Source organism: Poecilia latipinna, unplaced genomic scaffold (genome assembly GCF_001443285.1).
Source record: "Poecilia latipinna isolate Pla-1442-1.1 unplaced genomic scaffold, P_latipinna-1.0 Scaffold3284, whole genome shotgun sequence".
Taxonomy (NCBI): Eukaryota; Metazoa; Chordata; class Actinopteri; order Cyprinodontiformes; family Poeciliidae; genus Poecilia; species Poecilia latipinna.
Window position 1 is genome coordinate 1 of NW_015115900.1, and position 15153 is coordinate 15153.

At 38.7% G+C, this 15153-nt stretch overlaps 1 protein-coding gene and 2 long non-coding RNA genes across 3 annotated transcripts in view; all 3 read left to right on the forward strand.

Moving 5' to 3' along the window:
• The first annotated feature begins 5275 nt into the window (after window positions 1–5275).
• On the forward strand, window positions 5276–9116 carry LOC106940576 (uncharacterized). Its single transcript, XR_001423140.1, has 2 exons — window positions 5276–6864; window positions 8296–9116. It is a non-coding gene; the product is annotated as an uncharacterized LOC106940576 (long non-coding RNA).
• A 1466-nt stretch (window positions 9117–10582) lies between these two features.
• Window positions 10583–15153, forward strand: part of LOC106940575 (transmembrane protein 131-like) — a 38682-nt gene continuing 34111 nt past the window's right edge. Inside the window, exons 1-2 of the mRNA XM_015023357.1 lie at window positions 10583–10840; window positions 12513–12586. Coding sequence (XP_014878843.1) covers window positions 10717–10840; window positions 12513–12586 — 198 coding nt within the window. The 5' untranslated portion in view covers window positions 10583–10716. The remainder of the gene's footprint in view (window positions 10841–12512; window positions 12587–15153) is intronic.
• Window positions 14792–15153, forward strand: part of LOC106940577 (uncharacterized) — a 9022-nt gene continuing 8660 nt past the window's right edge. The window contains exon 1 of the long non-coding RNA XR_001423141.1: window positions 14792–14802. This is a non-coding gene — a long non-coding RNA (uncharacterized LOC106940577). The remainder of the gene's footprint in view (window positions 14803–15153) is intronic.

The window sequence follows — 15153 nt, forward strand, 5'->3', positions numbered from 1 at the left end:
TTTTGTGATACACTGTATATGCATGTTGAAAGTATTTAGTTTTTATTGATTTAATGATTGGAGTAAAAAAAATTAGACTTTTATTTTCATTTGACCTACTGATCGCCATTTCATTAATTTTAATACTGAAGTAAAAATATTTTATTCAGTGAAATATCTTTATAGAAGTTTCCAGTAAAAAATAATTACAGCAATTATGATTGACACGAGAAGGATTTAGTTTACCTAATAATAACTTAAAATAACTTGGTTCTTCATAACCCCTTTAGTTTTGTACTAAGCTTATTTCATTAGCATTGACAACAAAACATTTTCACAGCTCCCCGAAAGTCCCACCAAAGCATAACAGGGAGCTAAGGTCTCAGCTCTTCCTTTGTTACTGCACCAATTTGAAAATAAAATCATATTTTTTTATACCCATTTTTATTTTCAATTGCATTTGACTTCCATCCCTCCACTCCTGACTTTCTTTTCTTAAAAAGAAATTAGAAATGGGAAATATTTTCAAAACCTGACTTTTATTTCAATCATTCTTTCTGTGAGTTGCTTTGATTTCAAAATCCAAATAATCAGAAGCTCTAAAACATGGTTGTCAAACAAGATGGCCCACCATCTTTCGGGTTTCCACTTTGAACTATGGAAACCCAAAAAATGCATTGGTGGAAAATTAATAGATAACTTGAATAAAAAATTCATATACTCGATAAAGTTGATTGCCAAGCCCTACAGTGTTGCAGAATTCCTATTGTAAACTGTACTATATTCAACATAAACAGTTTGAGATATGTGGTTTGTGTTTGCTCATCTGTTTTCACATGCCTTATGGAATCAGATTTCCCTCGCCTTCTCCCTTAAACACACAAACACACACACGCATGCACGCACACACGCATGCACGCACGCACGCATGCGTGCACATACGCACGCACACACAAAAAGCTTTATGATCACTGCTTCTCTATGTTTGGTTCTGGTTCTGGGGTTGCAGAGCAGAACCAGAAGACCTGAGAGGTCTGGAAGGTTGATACAACAACAGCAGATCTTTAATGTATTGTGGTGCTATATATCACTAATTTATAAACTAACAACAGTATTTTAAAGTCTATTCTTTGAGCTACAGGGAGCCAGTGAATGACTTTAGAACTGGTGTTATGTGCTCTATCTTCCTGGTTTTAGTGAGAACGCGAGCATCAGTGTTCTGGATCAGCTGCAGCTGTTTGATTGATTTATTAGTCAGACCTGTGAAGACGCTGTTGCAGTAATCAATGTGGCTAAAGATAAATGCATGGATGAGTTTCTCTAGATCGTTCTGAGACATCAGTCCTCTAATCCTGGAGATGTTCTTCAGGTGATAGAAGGCCGACTTTGTGACTGTCTTTATGTGGCTCTGAATGTTCAGGTCAGAGTCCATCACTACTCCCAGGTTTCGGGCCTGATTGCTGGTTTTCAGTTGTAATAACTGAATCTGTGCATTGACTCTAGTTCGCTCCTCTTTAGGTCCAAAGATAATAACTTCAGTTTTACTTCTGTTCAGCTGGAGAAAGTTTTGGCACATCCACACATTTATCTGTTCTAAGCATCTATTCAGTGATTGGATGGGTTCAGAGTCACCTGGTGACATCGTGATGTAGAGCTGTGTATCATCCGCATAGTTATGGTAGCTAATCTTATTTCCTGTTATAACCTGAGCCAGTGGGAGCATATAAATATTGAAAAGAAGGGGTCTTAGGATTGAACCTTGGGGTACCCCACATGTGACCTTTGACCTCTCTGATGAGAAGTTTCCGATTGAAACAAAGACATCCCTGTTCTTTATGTAAGATTCAAACCAGTTGAGCATGAAGTAGTTGAAATTGGGTCATTTTTCCTGCATTTGTTTTGTTTGGGCCCAGCATTGGTACTGGCTTTGGACTGGATGTGCAGATTAATCCTCTGATCTTTTGAATTTTCTCTGAAAAGAAACTGGAGAACTTGTTGCAGGCGTTAGATTGAAGTTCAGGTGGTAACGTCATAGGAGGGTTTGTGAGCCTGTCAACAGTAGCAAATAAAGCTCGAGCGTTGTTGGTGTTTTTGTTTATGACATCTGCAAAGAAAGCCTCCCTTGCATGTTTTAGTGTCGAGTGATAGTTACATAGTCTTTCTTTATAGATTTCATAATGAACGTGAAGTTGAGTTTTACACTATTTTCGTTTGGCCCTACGGCAAAGTTGTCTTGCAGATTGAACCGTTTGTGCATTTCTCCATGTATATTTCATCTTACCAGACACAACCTTCACTTTAATGGGGTCAATATAATCAGTGATATCTGAAATTTTAGACTGAAAATCATCTACCAACTTATCTATGTCATTATAGCTTAAGGGCGAGGAAGAAGAGTAGATTTGATTAAATGTTTCTGCTGTGTTTTCTGTGAAAGAACATTTTGTGACAGTAACTGTTTGTCCAAGTGGGTTAACAGATAAAGAACTTTCAAAGATAACAGCAAAGTGATCCAACAGGCGACATCAGTTACAGAGACATTGGAAATATTCACACCCTTACTGATAACCAGGTCCGATGTGTGTCCATGAGTGTGTGTTGCTTGTTTGATATGTTGTGTTAAACCAAAACTCTCTAATATATTACAGAGCTTTTTTGCCCCTCTGTCTTCAGGTTGTCAACATAAATGTTGAAATCACCGACAATTATTCAACAATCATAGTCAATGCATATGAGAAATAGAAGCTCATTCACGTCAGTAAAGAAATTTTCCACATATGTTGGAGTTTTGTATAAAGTTAGTATCAAAGTTCATTCGTGGCCTTTAACCTAAATTCCCAGATACTAAAAAGAGGTGAAATGACCCAAAGAAATTTTACTACAATTTATGGTATTCTTAAGTATTGAAGCCATGCCTCCTCCTGTTTTATGTTTTCTATTCTCACTTAATTGTAGATAGGAGGCACTGATTCAATTAGTATGATTGGTTCATTATTGTCATTCAACCATGTTTCTGTCAGAAACATAACCTCAATACCTCAGTGATGAAATCTTTAATTAATGGAGCTTTAGTACAGAGAGATCTGGTATTTAAAAAAGCTAGTTTAAGTGAGGTGGAGAACAAAAGTTCTTCAGTCTGAGGTTCCTTTAGGCAGGGGATCAGTCTGAGATTTGAATTAAGGCCGCTGCTTTTTTGTATTTCTGTTTTTTGTAACTTTTCTTATAGTGATCCGGACAGGTAATGTCCTGTTTTGCAGTGCCGGGGGGCCAGACACATTCTGGAGGAAGACGGGTGTAAAGATAATATCTGGACCCCGGCTCAGACCTCAGAAGCGTAGAGTGATGGATCCTCTGTGAAGTCAGAGGCAGGTGGCTTAGATGAAGTGAGGTCTGCTACGTGAGCGCTAAGGAGAGACGTTCCAAGGCGAAGCTGTTGATTCATTCCATCTGTATATTTGAGAAACTGTGATACAGAGTTTCTCAAATTTACACCTATACACCAACGAACCATTGTAACAGGTGATAGTTTTGTCTTTGTAGGAAGGAGTGGTGCTTTTAGTATTTGCAAAACCTGTAAAATTTGTAGGTGTGTGCACAAGAATGACAAAGTTTAGGATTCATCAGAACTTATCAACTCTCACCCCATAGTTGCCAATAAACTATTGTCAGGTAAGAGTAGGATTAGAAAAAAAATTTGAAAGCTCATTAGTCACATCAATATAGTTATGTCTGCACATGGCTCATACTCAGTCATGGAAGGTATGATTTTTTATTTCTACCATTTTCCAATTCTGGACAGAAGTTGAAGAAAATAAATATTTGGATTTCCAGATCTAATTGTCTTAAAAAGGGGGAAAAAGTTGAATATCTGGAAAGTTGCATGTAGATGATTATCTTTTATTAGTCATGTCACAATTGAAGCTTTTGTCCATCTAATTTTTCATTTTTTGAATTATTGACCAAACCCACAGACATGATTCACACTCATTCATTAATCAAAAAAAGGGCCATGTTTACTGCTTTTCTAGGATAATGTCTTCAAACTAAACCAGTAGTTTAGGGGTTCTATGATGGGTGTCAAAGTGTTGGCAGTTTCATTATTTCAGTCAAAATTAAGGCATCCTACACCATTCAGTCTGTCAAAAATTTTACAACAGAGCGGATCTAAGTTTGTACAGACATTTACAGAGCAGCAAAATAGGCTTCATTACACTGACAAGTTGGAAGCCAACTGTTGTATGATTTGTGAAACAGAAAATAAAGCACAGCTTCAAAATACTCTACTCACAAAAGGTTAGGGATATTCTGTTTTCAGATTTACCCTAAATTGCCCTCAAACCTTTTCATGTGACTTTAATGTGATATTCTCTAATTTTGTGAATTCATATGTCCAACTGTTGAATGTTTTAGTACTTTTTCCACAATTTTTGTTCTCTAGCAAGAACTTTAACAACAAAATTCACAAGAGGTGTTTGACCCACAAATCAACCTATCATCAGGGAATGGCTACTGGAGACTAAGACACCTTTTCTGCTCTGTCTTTCGAAGGAGGACGACACACTTTCTCTGTCTCCCTGCCCTCCCTATCTTCCCTGCTCAGCGTCTCTGTCCTGTGTTTTTAGAGTCTTCTTTTGAATAGCTTCTGAAGTTGCAAATTATGGATCTGGTCAGCTGGTCTCTCAACGCAATTGATAACATTTTTTCCACTGGAATACCACCGGATAAAGGGGAACCCTTGTGTCCCGATGGGACATTCTTCGCTGGATACACAATGGATTCTGGATAGAAGTGGAAGACAGTGTGTCTGACGATGCTGTCAGTCAAGGATGTTGAAGATGTATACATGATTGGATTTATGATAACAGGTTTTCTGCTTATTGGAATTGGCAGCTACCTGGCTTATCGGAAATTTCGGAAGATGCCGGCGGCCGTTTTGGCCACTTCAAGGCTGCCGGGTATGGTTGATGGGATCTGCAGAGCGATCAACGCTCAGTCAGACTGAGATGATACAGGAGCTGAGCCGTAGACTGGGTGAGATCCTGGTACAGGACCGTGGCCGGGCAGCGGATCTCAGACTCAGAATGGATATGTTGTGACCTTGGAGAATGTTGTTCGCTCGGATCAGGCGGGAGACCCTAAATTTGGCTGTTTGGATTTGCCATTGAGAAGCACCAGCGAGACTTTCAAGGAAGGCAGTAAACTGATGTCAGCTAAACAAATTTTTGCTATCGGAATCTGGCTCCCAGGGCTGGCCTTGGCTGGCCAGCTATCCTCCCCTGGTTGTTATGTCTAAAGAAGGTTCTCTTCTGCTGCCATCCCCCCCCCTCCCAGAGAACATCTGTGGGCCCTGAACTGATAAACTGGTGGTGAACTCCAACATCATACTCACAGACAACCGCGTGCTTAAGTTAGGGTTCATGGTCTGACACACACATAACTCACATGAGACCCATATGCACGTCACACCTCCTCCTCGTACCCGGCTTGTTTTGTCTATATGTGTTTATATGTGCCTAGGTGCCAAGGTTTTTTCTTAATCTCAAACTCTGCCCTGCAAAGAGCAGAGTGTGAGACGTGCTGTTTTCTTTCCCTCTCCTTACCTGATGTTTTTCTTATTTTTCCTATTTCCTCTGCAAGGCGGCGCCTGTCAGGCTGCGAGGCCTCAGCCAACTATCCCCCCTCTCATCCCCCCTCCCCCCCTCCCTCGTGTTGTTGTGTAATGGATGGTTATACTGAAAGTGCAGTTTTGTTGTCTTTCTGACAATGACAATAATATTCTTCTGATTTTGATATAACTTTCTTGGTTCAGTTTGAAGTGATATTTAAGCAGTCCTCAGCATGTTAGACAAGACGAGATGTACACCTTGACGACTTCTTGTGGTGTTCACAAGCTGACTTATTGTCTCCTGAGACATGGCATCCACCTCTTTTTCTTTAACACTGTAGTGGCGTTTATTCAACAGTAGATGGACAAGAAGGAGAAATCATCCTGACTCTTCTCAGGATATTCTCCTGAGAACAATCAGGAGTCTAGACTCATGAGTCTTGTGTTGGACATGGTGCAAAGTGTCCAGGTGTGTCTAATCAATACAGAACTGCCATTCCCTTTGTGAATGGTACACTGACAAGTGCATTCAACCTGAATAATGCCATTAATCCAGTCATATTGCCCCAGAATGAACAAGTCAGGCCTAATTTCATTTACATGGACAAAAATCTTGCATCTTATCAAGGTGACATCATCAGGGAATGGCTACTGGAGACTAAGACACCTTGAACGAAATGGCCTTAACTCTCTCCAGACCTAAATCCTATAGAAAACCTCTGGGATCTGCTGCATCGCCATGTAGAGGCACTCAGCCTCTACATGGCGATGCAGACCAAAACACCTAAATGCACCTGTCCTTGGTTCAATTTCCTCCCCCAAATTTGCTGCATATTTCACCCTTCGCTCTCTGTCATCCTTCTTGTCAATCTACTGTTGAATAAAGGCCACTACAGTGTTAAAGAAAAATAGGTGGATGCCATGTCTCAGGAGACAATAAGTCAGCTTGTGAACACGAAAAGAAGTCGTCAAGGTGTAATTGATGCTCAAGGCCACATGATGTATTAGTGAGACAATGACTATTTTTGTTTTTTGTTGTGATATATCCACCAATGTTGTTGGTGTTTGTTTTAAGACATTGAGTTGAGGAACCCACCACTGCATGCTTCTCCTTTTAAATGCCCTACTTGTTGTTTCACAGGCTTATTTTGCTTCTTCAAAAATTATAACTGTTTGTTACAACATAAACTTTAAACAATGCAGTGCAAATGCTGATGACAAAATGTGTCTTGCAGGAAAGTCGAATGTTGTAGCAAAAGAAGCTGTCTCCAGGTGGACAGGTAAGTTCTTGATATGTTTATTTTTGTATGACTAGATATTATCTGTAATGACTGGTGACATAAAGATACACAAATCTCCACATTTGCTTAAGTAAACATGCTTCAAACCACTTCACTGAGTGAATGTGAAACATTACTTGTGGTTTAGCTATGATTATGAAAAAAAGACTGACATTCAAATAAATCATCTCACAACAACAAACTTGTACATATTCTCTGTTGAAATGTACAGAACATATTTTATTTTCCTGCTTTACGTAACGTCTGTCCTGCCGTTAGGTGCTATTAGCTGAAGAAATCTTAATTCTTTGCAGTTTGTAACTTCAACCAAATTTGTAGACCCTCCCACGCAAGCCTGTGACTCATTTCATCACTTCTGTCTTGTCTAGAGGTAAAAGTGTTGGTGGGGTTTAGCATTAATTGGTGGAATTTCTGCAAAACAGACTTTTTGCACTTGCAAACTTTGTAGAGGTATTTTGTTTTGCATTAGTAAATATGTGGTCCTTTGTTTTCAGTTGACAGAAGTTCAATTTGACCTTTTCTCCACTCTGACTAGCTTCTAGCTTGACTGTCCATACTCAACTTTTATTTTTGATTCTCTAAACTAAGACCATTTTGAGCTTTCATTTGCTGATGACAAACTCTTTACAGATGCTCCTTTTAAAAAAACCTTCACTATCCACTGTCATCCTTCATTGGCTATTTCTGCTAATACTCAAATTTTAAAGCTGATGTGCATTTCTCATATCTGTGTCTACATAGACTGGAAATAAAAAATCACTAGAGAAGACATGAAGAGACAATGTCGCTGCAAAAAATGTAAATGGTGAAAATGCTTTTTCAATTTTGTTGTGTGAATGCATTGGTGTCAGTTGCCATAATTAAGTCCTTTATATGATGGCTATTCAGATAATCTCATCTTCCAACTTTTTCAAAAGATGTTTAAAGTCAGTAAAACATGAATATCCATATTCTTTAGCCTTACTATCAAGATTTCCAAATCTTGATAGTAAAATGAAGCTTGGAGCTTTAGTACATCAGAGCTTACTTACAGTTGTTCCCAAAAAATTTAAAAAGCTAAATAGTGTTTCTCCTTTGTTGCCTCTCTGACATTGTTAAGCAACAGTGGAAAACAGAAACAGAGTACCTCATTTTCAATATGTTTGTTGCCATAATTAACCAATCTTTTCTAGGTGCTGCAGGTAAGTTAATAGCTAAAAGTAGTTCTCCATTCTCTTCAGCCAAAACATCAACAATGACAAATGGTTTTGTGTCTATGGACTTTACAGGAGCTTCTAGGAGTGAAACATCTTTCTCCTGTTTCCTAAGTGACTTTGCTTTAAAATGGGGTAGCACTGCTTGGGTAAACTACTTTTATATACTTTTTGTCAAATTTATGTTTTATCAATATTGGATTATTTCTTCTTTCAGACAATGTTTTTGCTATCAAGTCTTGGACAAAAAAGAAGTTTTCTTTTGATGACAGCTGTATCAACAAGGCCTTTGGCATCCCTGAGGACTTTGACTACATGGACTGATTGGGATATCTTCTACAGAGGGAAAAATGTTTATTAGAGATTTTGTTTGAACCCAGTTTTCCTGATGACCTAATTCCAAGTTTTTGTTGTGTTCCCTGGAGCAAAGATTATGCAGCAGGATTCAGTTAGTTTTACATCTAGAAGAGAGATGTTGGTGATTTCACCAACCCATATGAATTCATCAGTAGAGACGGTGCGTAGGTGCACCTGGAAAAGACGGTCAAGCATTAATGATTGAGGTGTGGGGGGCATCCTGTGATTAAATAAGTAAGCAGACTGACATGGTGGGCACCTGTTTGGATGAAAACTGAGACCTCCAAGCTGATGATGAAAAAGAATCAACACTCACTACATCTGGATCTTCAATGGGAGCATCTACATGTCTTCTACAGATGGCTTGGGTTCAAGGACTAGTGTACTTTTCCTCTTAGATTTTTCATTTTTGTCATCTTTGAGCAGCCTTGATTTAATGCAGTAGGACAAATACCAGAGTAAAATGTTGAAGAAAAGTTTTAGTAATAGTTTTGTAAATATTTACTACTTCAAGTGCATTAAAGTTATTTCATTACAAAAAAAATGAGCATGAGTTTCATAGTCCTTGTACCAGCTGAGGTTATCACTGTTTAAATGTTGGATAATAGTTTGTTTTTTTACACCAGGTTTTCCATTTTATGTCTATGCAAAATCTGTCATTAAAGCATTTCTTCCACCGAAGCTGCACAATTCTTTTCTGTATTTAGAAAAAAGGGAACTCTCTTGTCTTAAGGCATCTAAAATGACTGTTGCCGTGTTTCCTCTCTTTGTCTTCTGTTTAAACAAATGCAGAACGGGTATTTGGTTGTACTGGGTTTACTCATCTGACCTAGTTGATGCGTCTTGGTTGGCTGATTTAAATTTGAAATGTTCCATGTGCGGGTGGCACCGTACTACATTTGTTACAGCAGTCTCTGGTTTTTGAGCAAAGTCTGCATTTGTTTTATTATTATTCCCACTGTCTTATTGGGTTTCCTCTCTGTTAGAAAAACCTCCACATTAGATTATTACTATTTTCTTTGAATTGCCTTATGTGAGTGACTGTGTTGATTCTGTGATGGGCAAGCAGTCCAAACCGGGTGTGACCCACCTGATAACAGTTGGGCTCCAGCCCCTCCTTGAGCTTAAACAGGTTCTGTGTACTTTGTTTTTGAAGTAGCAGATGCACTGTCTTTAAAATCTGGTGAGGCTCAAAGTCAGGTTCATTTTCTGTACTGCTGTCTGCGGCAGTACTGATGCAGCTGAAAAATGTGCTCCAGTTTTTAGGGCGCTGACACACCCACATGTGTGAATAGTGGCATCATGCAGGTACTTGTCCAACCTGTCCCAACGATGATTCATTCGTGGAGTTCTACTCACTGACTTCTGGAGAACTATAAAATGCAGTACCCTCAGCCTCAGTTCCCTTGAGACATCTAAGTATTTGCTCCTAGACAAAAGCAAATGTTTCCTTGTAGTGATTATTAAATTAATGCTCAGTGAGAAAGTGTTATTTTCCAAATGTCAATAATACTAACAATGCACATCCTTCAGTACCTTTTTTGTGAAATCTAATATAAATGTTTATGTTACACACACACACACATACATACATACATACATATATATATATGTATATATGTATATGTATGTATGTAATAATTGAAACTTGGTCATTTCTTCTACCATTTACCATAATTCACAAAACTAATGTTAATTCATATGTGCAAAATTAGAAGTGTGAATTAGTTATGATGTTTCTGTCCTCTTAACCTCAAGTGGATGGCAGAAAATGGACACCCATGATTCTGCTGGAGGCTTCTTCCTGTTGAGAAAATATTTCTCTCCACTATTACCCTATGCTTGCTCAGGATGAAAAGCTGAAAAGTTATTACTTTCTGCTTCTTACATCTTTTCTGGACAGTTTTCTTTCATGAGATTAAAACCGGCTGTTATATAAAATAACTTTTTATATAGTGCTGTGCAAACTGAACTGAACCGAAGGTTGGGTGGTGAACGTAATGAAAGGGGATTAAACTATGAAAAAATGAAATAACCTTGTAATTAACATTCCATCGCTTCAGAGTACTTGAACTACTTTTTAGTACTTTTGGACACCCCTGATACCTTTTTGTCACACTTGTTTGTTTTATTCTGCTATAGACGTGCATGAACAGCCGTGATGGGAGCTACACCCATTACACGCTGTGTTTTCAGCGAGCGACGAGGAAGCTGCTGCTGCAGCTCTGACACAGAAAGAGCAACACAGCGAAACACGGCAGGCTGTTAGCTCAGAGGCGGCATGGCGGGGCTACAGGGCTTCCAACAAGACAGCCACTGTCACAGGAAAACGTGGATTAATATATTTTTAGGAATACTTCAGATACTTCTACCATACGTTCAACACGGAGGGGCTCAGTTGCAAGGTTTGTTCTCACCTTTGTTTTAAGCGTTTTCGGGTTGAATCAATAACAACCGTTTCTAGGAGAAAAAAATGAAGTTAGCTACCTGACTGAGTGCGTTACGCTCGAAAATGGTAGAGAAGATTAACTACCCTACTACCAATGTAATCTGTTCGTACTATGAAATCTAGATGGGGTTTTTAGAGCAATTCTGCACCACTTAATGTTTTTTTTCATTAGCAATAAAGTGTTTTTTTTTCTTTTCTAAGTTCGTTAGCTTCTGAGCTAACCTGCTGCTAAACAAGCAGCTAGCAAACAGTCTTTGTCAACTTCCCGAGCAAGACTCGTTTCCTGGCTCGTGATTGCTTGTCATTCACTACAAGTTCAGATATCTTCGTATTAATAATTCAGTTTGTTTATATAGCGCTAGTTTGTAATGGAAACATGCAATTCAAATGGACATATTTACAATTCGTTTTTATTTAATCTCAATCAGAAGCAAGTCCTACCACAAACTGTCAAGTTCTAGCCTATTTAGCAGACCAGTAGAGCACACTGTGCCAATTATTAAAAAAAAGTCCACCTAAAAACACTAACTGACTGCATCGCATTTAAATTCACTGGACCCTGTGTTTTTTCTGTGAGAAAGGTATAGTCATTATGCCAAGTTATTTTATAGCAATTTGTGCAAATGATCTTTGGATGGATTGTAGCAACAACAGTGAGTGAGTGACAATATTTGATCAGTAGGTCTTCCTCCAACCTGCAGAGAGATTTCAGGACATCATGAGGTATCCTATTTGCACATTTTATTGTACATTTTAAACCAGGTTCCAAAGGTAAAAGAGATCTTTGGGCCAAAAACTGGGAGCTATTCTGGAGAAGAGTCAAACTGAGGGATCAGGCTCTTGATTCTACTTTTTAAAAGTCAATGACAAGGCTTCCTGCTTACTGTCCTTTTCAAATTGCCACTCTTTTCTCACACTCAGTGTTTGTTCTTATTTATTTTGTTTGCTCTTATTTAAGTCTGGAAATTTTTGTAAATTATTCTCATCTTGAAAACAGTTGTGTCTTAGAATGTTTTCAAAAATGATTAAATAAGAGAAGACCTAGGTTTACTTCCAACTTGGCTCTATTGTTAAGGGCTCTCTAATATCCACATTCTTGAACACTGGAGTACATTTTTGGATTTTTATTTATCCATTATTGTGGTCAAGTATATTAGTAAATTTAGATTGCACCCAAAAATACAAATTGTGCTACTTCAGTCATAAGGTTTTTCAATGCAGGAAACCTATGACAGGTGCAACATGCACATCAGAGATGCTCCTAGTACTATGAGCTGGACTGAATTTCCAGTTTTTACCATAGCAGTGTGTTGTATGTATATATGCACATTTATCTATATATAGATATCCGCACACACATATCAGTCTATGTATGGAATTATAGTGTTAAATTTACATTCTGATAGCAAGGTGAGGGGGATGTAAAACTACAATTTCTTTTATTTTGATTAATTTTTGCCTTATTGTTTTATAAATCTAAAAAATAAAGAATTACGAGAGTTTAGCCTGCAACATAATATAAGTTGCAGCTCCTAATCTAAATCTGCTGCTTATATCTGATACTTTGTTTGTTTTTCACATAGCTTAATGATCAGATGTTAATTTGATTTCATCTCATTCCCACAAAGCTCTGAGTCAGATGTCCACAAGCGTGGTTGAGGTCTGGCAGCCAGAGGAGACAGACCCATTTGTGCCGCTTCAGGTATTTACACTTTCCTTCTTGAGTATGTTTGTATGGAGGAGGAACTATAAGTGTGTACATTTTACCCCATAATCACCACACTCCAGCTTTCAAATGCCAGTGAATGAGTGTGTGTGGCTGTGAAAGCAGTAACACTTTGCTGAGGATTTAGGACATTTTTTAACATGCAAATTCTCTTTTTACATGTTTCTGTCCTTTCATTTATGATCTCCTGGTGCTAGTATCAGTCCATAAGATTTAAAAAAAAAACTCCTGTTGTTTTTTGGCAATTAGTAAATATTCTGTTGGTGTCTGGAAAACGACCTTTTTCAAAAAACCTCTAAACTGTTGCATCACAATTCTGTTATCTAGCAACCCCAAGCTGTGCCCCGCCCCTCACATGGCAACCCAGTGGAGCTCCACCCATTTCATTACAAGAAGATGTTAAGTTGCTGCTGCAGTGACTGCTGGGAAAGAAAAATGTTTTGCTGTTGGCTGCAATACAGAGCATGCATTCATGCATTTTCTCCCAGTCACATAGAACAGAGCTGCATGGCATATTCATATCCCTGTGATGTTGCCCAAGACAACTGTAATTTGTACAGATCAGTTTAGTTAGGAATCCTTTGAAAACTACCAACAGAATTTTCCAAAGACTCTGAATGAAGGAAGGTGCCGCTCCTACTCTTCAACACAAATCTGCAGATGATGGCGATGTGATGAGATAAGATGTTTATTGAGTCCATAATAATGTCTTGTTGTTCGGCATGAACATAATTTGTCAGCTAGCACAAACTAACGCTGAATGATGACCTCTGCTAGTAGTGTGTCTCACATTACTCAAAACTATTGTGCATTTACTCTTGCAGTAAATGTGACGGTTAACTGGGATTGTAACTGAAAGTGATAGTCTACATCGAGAAGAATCAGTGTTTGTGACAGCATGTTAGACTCTTGGACATTATTTATTTAATATAAATGTGTGTCGGATCTGCAGCGTTTAATTCTCCGGTGGTTTTGGCATGATGGTTGTTCAGGAGGCTCCACGTCTTCTGCTTCTGAGTAAAGTCTATAAAATAAATTAACCTAAGAGTGATGTAAGTAATTGCAGGGTTTCCCCCAGAAAACTTGCTAAGCCTGGTGATCAGGGCACCGGGGTGGTCCACTAGCGGCCCACCGTATTTTTGTATTAAAAGATGTTAAGTCAACAGAAAATGTTAAAATGATCCTGGGTAATTGTATATTATGCGAAGACATTGCCAGTGAAATGCTCGCCAGTTTGAGCTCCATTTTTTCACAAATATATCTCGGTAAACTACAATTATTACTGATTGCTTTTAAGGTTGACCAGTTAAACTAGGCCCCCTCTTCCAGAATTTACTAAATCCATGTTGAAATGTTGTTAGTTGTGCTGATGTTTTACCAGCAAGAGGGGGCCCTACATCAAATTCTGCTCAAGGCTTCATACAACCTTGGACCGGTCCTACATCATGAGTTAAACCCGCTGCACTCGCCATCTCTGCTGGGCAAACGGGAGATTTAATTTATGTGGCTTTAGTAGCGCTTCCATTTCATGTCTGTTGAGTTTTTAATAACAAACAGAAACTGGTATGGCTGCCTGGACTTTAAGGGAAAAGTTTTTCAGATCTCCCCGTGACTGGGCACATTCACTCTGGCTGACTAAGTGGAGAAAGCATTAGATATGGTTTGATACTTTGTGTAACCGGAAAAATAATAATAAAAATTAAAGCTGCAAGCAGCCTTCAACTGCCCTCAAAGCTCAGCGCCACTCTGGCCTCGTGGTGACTGTGGGAGCTCCAGCGACGCCGCCCGCTCGCCACCGTAGACCCTCTCGCACCCGCACCCGTCCACCAGGCGGTATGTATCGATGTATTCCCAACGACGTACAAAAAATCTGGTTCAGATTGGTTGATATAGCGAGGAGATATAGGTGATGGAATAACCTAGGGGGCGCAGTGGAGTCAATTTACAATTTAATGCTATTGGGCTCTTTAGAGGTTGAGAAAAGTTAATCATAACAAGTTTGATCCAAATCTGATGATGCAGATTTATGCATATGATTATGATTTAGACACGATCATATACATACGGTGAGGGGTTGAAATTCGCCATTTGGCCACACCCACACGGTTCAGCTAGCAGACAGCGTTGACAGACTTCATCATCATATCATTTTATGTCACTTGGCACTGGTTTAAAACTAAATGAATGAAAGAGTAAAAGTAAAACATGCAGTAGAAAAAACAGGATGTCCTATTGGAAGTGGGTGGAACTAAGGTGATATCATCAATTGACCATGTGAATGTGATGAGGGCTGGTCTGTAATGAGACAGAAAATCTGGTGCAGCTGTGACCTTGCATGTGGAAGTTATTGAACCTTGCTGTTTTATGGCGAATTGTCAAAGATTGAAACATGCTTTGATGTACAAAAAATTGTAGGATAACTTTTGACCTTCAGTACCTCAAGACTATGCTGACTGAGTTTGAATTCTGTATTTCAAAAGTTGTAGGATGAGTACACTCGGATACGATTTCATTAAAAAAGCCGAGATGGAGACTTTAATCCA